At 43.4% G+C, this 4581-nt stretch overlaps 1 protein-coding gene across 1 annotated transcript in view; it reads right to left on the minus strand.

Annotated features, from left to right (window-relative positions):
• Positions 1–4495, minus strand: part of LOC107551551 (XK-related protein 7-like) — a 70411-nt gene extending 65916 nt beyond the window's left edge. Inside the window, exon 1 of the mRNA XM_016233193.1 lies at positions 3965–4495. Coding sequence (XP_016088679.1) covers positions 3965–4440 — 476 coding nt within the window. The 5' untranslated portion in view covers positions 4441–4495. The remainder of the gene's footprint in view (positions 1–3964) is intronic.
• Positions 4496–4581: the final 86 nt, after the last annotated feature.

Raw genomic sequence — 4581 nt, forward strand, 5'->3', positions numbered from 1 at the left:
GAAATGCATTTGCGCCCATTTGTGCGCTCATGGGCGTGCTGGTCTGAAAACGAGGTGAGTTCAGGCGCATTGCTGGCGCATTGCTATTTTGAGGCAACTGAAATAGACTGCGCCATTGATCAACAAAAACCTGGTCTAAAGTCAATGGAGCAGTAGTTTTTTTTTTTGTTATTTAAAGAGCGCGTTAGTATAAGCGGGTGCACAGCACATGTACACTCTGCTTATTATGCACACAGGGACGGTTGTCATTTTCACATCCTGTGTCACGTTGTTTAAATAGGAAATGCATTTGCGCCCATTTGTGCGTTCATGGGCGTGCTGGTCTGAAAACGAGGTGAGTTCAGGCGCATTGCTGGCGCATTGCTATTTTGAGGCAACTGGAATAGACTGCGCCATTGATCAACAAAAACCTGGTCTAAAGTCAATGGAGCAGTAGTTTTTTTTTTTTGTTATTTAAAGAGCGCGTTAGTATAAGCGGGTGCACAGCACATGTACACTCTGCTTATTATGCACACAGTAGCACACAAACATGCCAAATATTAAAAATGAAAGGATTGCAATGTAAAATATTATTATTGTGTAGGCTACATAAATGTAAAAATGCCTACATGTCATAATGGATAGTCATTGCATGTATCAGAATTAGGCTACCTATTTGCTTGCGCAGGAGCAGCTCTGTTTCATCTCTGGAGATGCGTTTTGGCTTTGCGCTTGCAAATTCCGCAGTGTAAATAGCAAATACGCCATGGCACGAGCACAACTGGCCCTTAAAGGGAATGGGAGATGAGACTCTTATTGAAGTGGGGTATGAGTGGTTATGAACGAATGAATGAAACGCATTTGTCCGTGTTTCACTCCGTCTCGAATCGCGCTCGCAGAAAGTGCTTGAGAAACAGTGTCTATTCAGCGGCTCGGTACGCTTTCAACTCGTTTTTTTAGTCTGGAGCAAGACTGTCCGACATTCACATGATTTTTACGTAGAAAGGGTGACAGTGCACAACATTAAAAGAAATGATCATTCATGTTTTAATGACTGCTGGCCAAATTAAAAAACGAAACTGAAATTAAATCATCTTTGAGAGCAAGGGGGCCCCCTGGTGTTTTGGGGGCCATACGCAGCTTGCATATTTTGCGTATAGGGAGGATCGGCTCTGGTAGTTGAGATAGGCGAGGTTTTTTTGCTTTAAAATGCTCCTCACGCACGCCGGCTGCAGTGTAATGCCTTCAGCTTGGTGAGAATATCCCCATCAACTCCCTTAATGGCCAAGCAGATACATTCCACTGCCTCGCACAACTGCAACACGCATATCACAACAGCTGCTCTGTGCTTGAGTGCATCTGTGTGTGCGTGTGTCTGGGGTGTTAAAACAGGTCCAACTAAGCCTTTACTTCAGCTTGGCAAAACGTGTTGTTTGAGACAATGGAAACTTTATGTAGCCTTTAAGAGTCTCTCAAGTAGTTCTAGTGTCTAACATACGGTACTGAGGATTGCAAAAACCACGCTGAACAATACAGAATCGCTCCGTAAGTCTGTATTTTAGTGTTGAACACTCAAACAGCTATGAAAGTTTTAGTATACACTACTGTTCAAAAGTTTGAGGTCAGTGAGAGTTTTTAATCATTTATATATTGCTTAAATTCAGTAAGTATGGCTTAAATTCGACGAAAGTGACAGAAAAGACATTACAAATGATGTCTATTTCAGAATAAACGTTGTTCTTTTGAACTTCCTATTCATAAAAGAATCCTGGACAAAAATGTTTCCACAAAAATATTAAGCAGCACATCATTGTTTTCAGCATTGATTTAAAAAACTGCACAATATATATATATATATATATATATATATATATATATATATCGCAAATATATAGTATAGTAATATACCAAACTAATTTACACAAAATAAAGAAATTAATCACTGCATAATTTAATTTAATTTTAATATTATTCATAATGATAAATATCTGGTATGCATAAAAAATAATTTTTGGTTTACTGAAAACTCTGTTAAGGCATATAAGCAAATCACATTCAGATATAGACAGGATTTTTCCTTTTTTTTTTTTGCTTGGGGAATCTGCATAATGGATTTAAACATGCTGTATAAATATCTGGTAGCATAACCTAGACCTACTACAGCATAACCATAAATTATACAAAATATTTAATAAACAAACGTGCAAGAGGCAGAAGACGTTCAGAACTGATGCTGGGAAATCTGCAGAGATTTCTGAGGACATCTTCAGGTGCTGATTTCGTATGGACCTGGTCACGGCTGACAGAAAAAAAAGGTTCTCGCTTACACACAGACATACCTATCAACCCATGCAAATATTCAACATTCCGGTTACAACTGTTCACAATAATAAATCACATTTAGAGAATTCAAGTGGGAGGTAAGGAGAGCGAGAGAGAAGGAAAGAGAGGTAGCAGGAATTTGTTGCGCAGAACGATGGCAGGAAATGCTATATCCTCTCCCACACAATCACTGAGACACAGTCCTCCCTGGCTCTGTGTTAATAATTCAGCACTTAACTACCAGTAAAACACTCACACACGTGGGAGTGAATCGCTTCCTCTGTCCCTGCTCTGGAATAAAGAGAAGCAGCATCTGACAAGGGAAAAGCATTCCTCAGATGCAGTCTTTCCTCAGGGCGCTTTCAGCAATGCCTATAGAGCTCAAATGTCATTAGTAAAACAAACCTGCTCTGTCCCACAAGTGCCCGTCTGGTTTCTCTCACAAACACGCTGCATGCCCATTCCAGGCCTCGAGAAGCACAAAAGCCATAAAGCACAAATAAAACAACATTTTTTGACTCTGTTTCCCTTTTACAGTTGACTGTGTCGTCCCGAAGAGCATATGATGCTCACAGCGATCTTCAAACCAGCCTTGGCACTTTTGATAACTTCTCCAAGAACAGAGAAAACAATTGGAAGCCCTCCACAGAAAGCCTAAAACAAAAGGATGAAGGCACACAGGCAATGCAAGAATGAGTTATGATCCTCCCCAGAGAACACCGGCCTGGAAGTTGTCTGTACTCTCTGTACTTAGCCAGTAATGAGCCTGTAGGGTTACACAATGCCTGTTTTGTCTGAAGAGGGCTCAGACTTTTCAATTATTTCTAAATCTGTGGATTATTCTTGCGAGATCCGCTGTCGTTCTGAGAAAGTACAAGCACAAACTTTACACAGCAGAGGTTCTCAACTCGTGATGGGACACGGACAGGAGGGAAAACCAATGCTAAATGAAAAAAAACTAAAAAAACGGTATAATCAAAAAGAACCACCACTCTGTGTGGAAAAACAAATTATGTGAGATTTTAGTGCACATTTAAATGCAACAATGACAACACAAGCAGGTTGCAAACTCATCATCCCTCTAAACCATGTATGAAAATACATGGAAAGAAAACAAAAGACACAAAGAAAAAAGAAAATTCAATGCAGATTATATTAAATACAACCCATTTGGGTTGCAACATCAAATTTGTGTTCAGACCCACTGTTTTAGGATTTACTGGACAGATTTGGGTGCCGTTGCACAGCGCAGATGTCTTGAGAATCAGAACACACGTTTATTGGCTGAGTTGCTCTTATTACTTAATTGTTTGCTCCAAAGGACACAGTGAACGTAAGCCAAATACAACATCCATTTCAACATATCCTGAGGGTGACGTGACCGCGGGGCCACCAGAGATGGCACCGGGCGCTCTGTCCACCTTGGCACACCATCTATTTTGGCAACCAGCACAGACGCGCAGCCAAGAGAAGTGAGTTGGGATGTAGACAGACAGGGATGCAGCTCTTTCCATCTGCTCCCAAAGCATCACTAAGCAGAGAGCCACAATAAGAGTAACATCCATTCCAAGAAAGGAGACACTATGCATGGAAACGAACACTGATTGCCCGGCGCTCATGGGCTCTGGGAGAAGTTCTGGATAATAGACGTAATGCATCTTACCTCCAGACCTGGCCGAGCTGCAAGATGTGGATGATGGACTGGAAGAGCCACACAAGCACTCTGCAGCATTTCCGCGTGCCGTTCGCAGGCAGGGTTCTGCCGCTGCCGCTCCGCCGGACGCTGTCCTTGGTGCTGAAATCGCATCCGTCCCCGCTTGGGGAGGCGCTCATCTCCGAGTAATCATACACGAACCACCTGAAACTTAACACCTGAACCACCGCGGAGGGAACCACGACGAACACTAACGTGAGCCCGAACCACCAATAGTCCCGCCTCAAGTAGTAGTCCGCTGCCAGCCACAGGTCGGTGGCTCCGTCGGAGAAGAAGACCAGGAGGGCGCACAGCACCCAGCAGCAGTCCAGCAGCGAAAAGCGCTTCTCGGCGCGAGGGTGCAGAGAAGCCGCGCTCTGCTCAGGGCCAAGCAGACACCGAGAAGCGCTCTCACACACGGCTGCTCCATCCGATTTAGCGGCCATGTTTGTTGTAGAAAGAGAGTGGGCAAAGGAAAGCGAAGTACAATGAGAGGGGAGGGGGATGTGTGAGCTGGGGAGTGTGTGTGAAAGCTCATGGGAGAGTTGGGAGAGAGAGGGAGAGAGAGAGAGAGAGAGAGAGGGAGG

Source organism: Sinocyclocheilus grahami, unplaced genomic scaffold (assembly GCF_001515645.1).
Source record: "Sinocyclocheilus grahami isolate Dianchi unplaced genomic scaffold, SAMN03320097.WGS_v1.1 scaffold426.1, whole genome shotgun sequence".
Classification (NCBI taxonomy): Eukaryota; Metazoa; Chordata; class Actinopteri; order Cypriniformes; family Cyprinidae; genus Sinocyclocheilus; species Sinocyclocheilus grahami.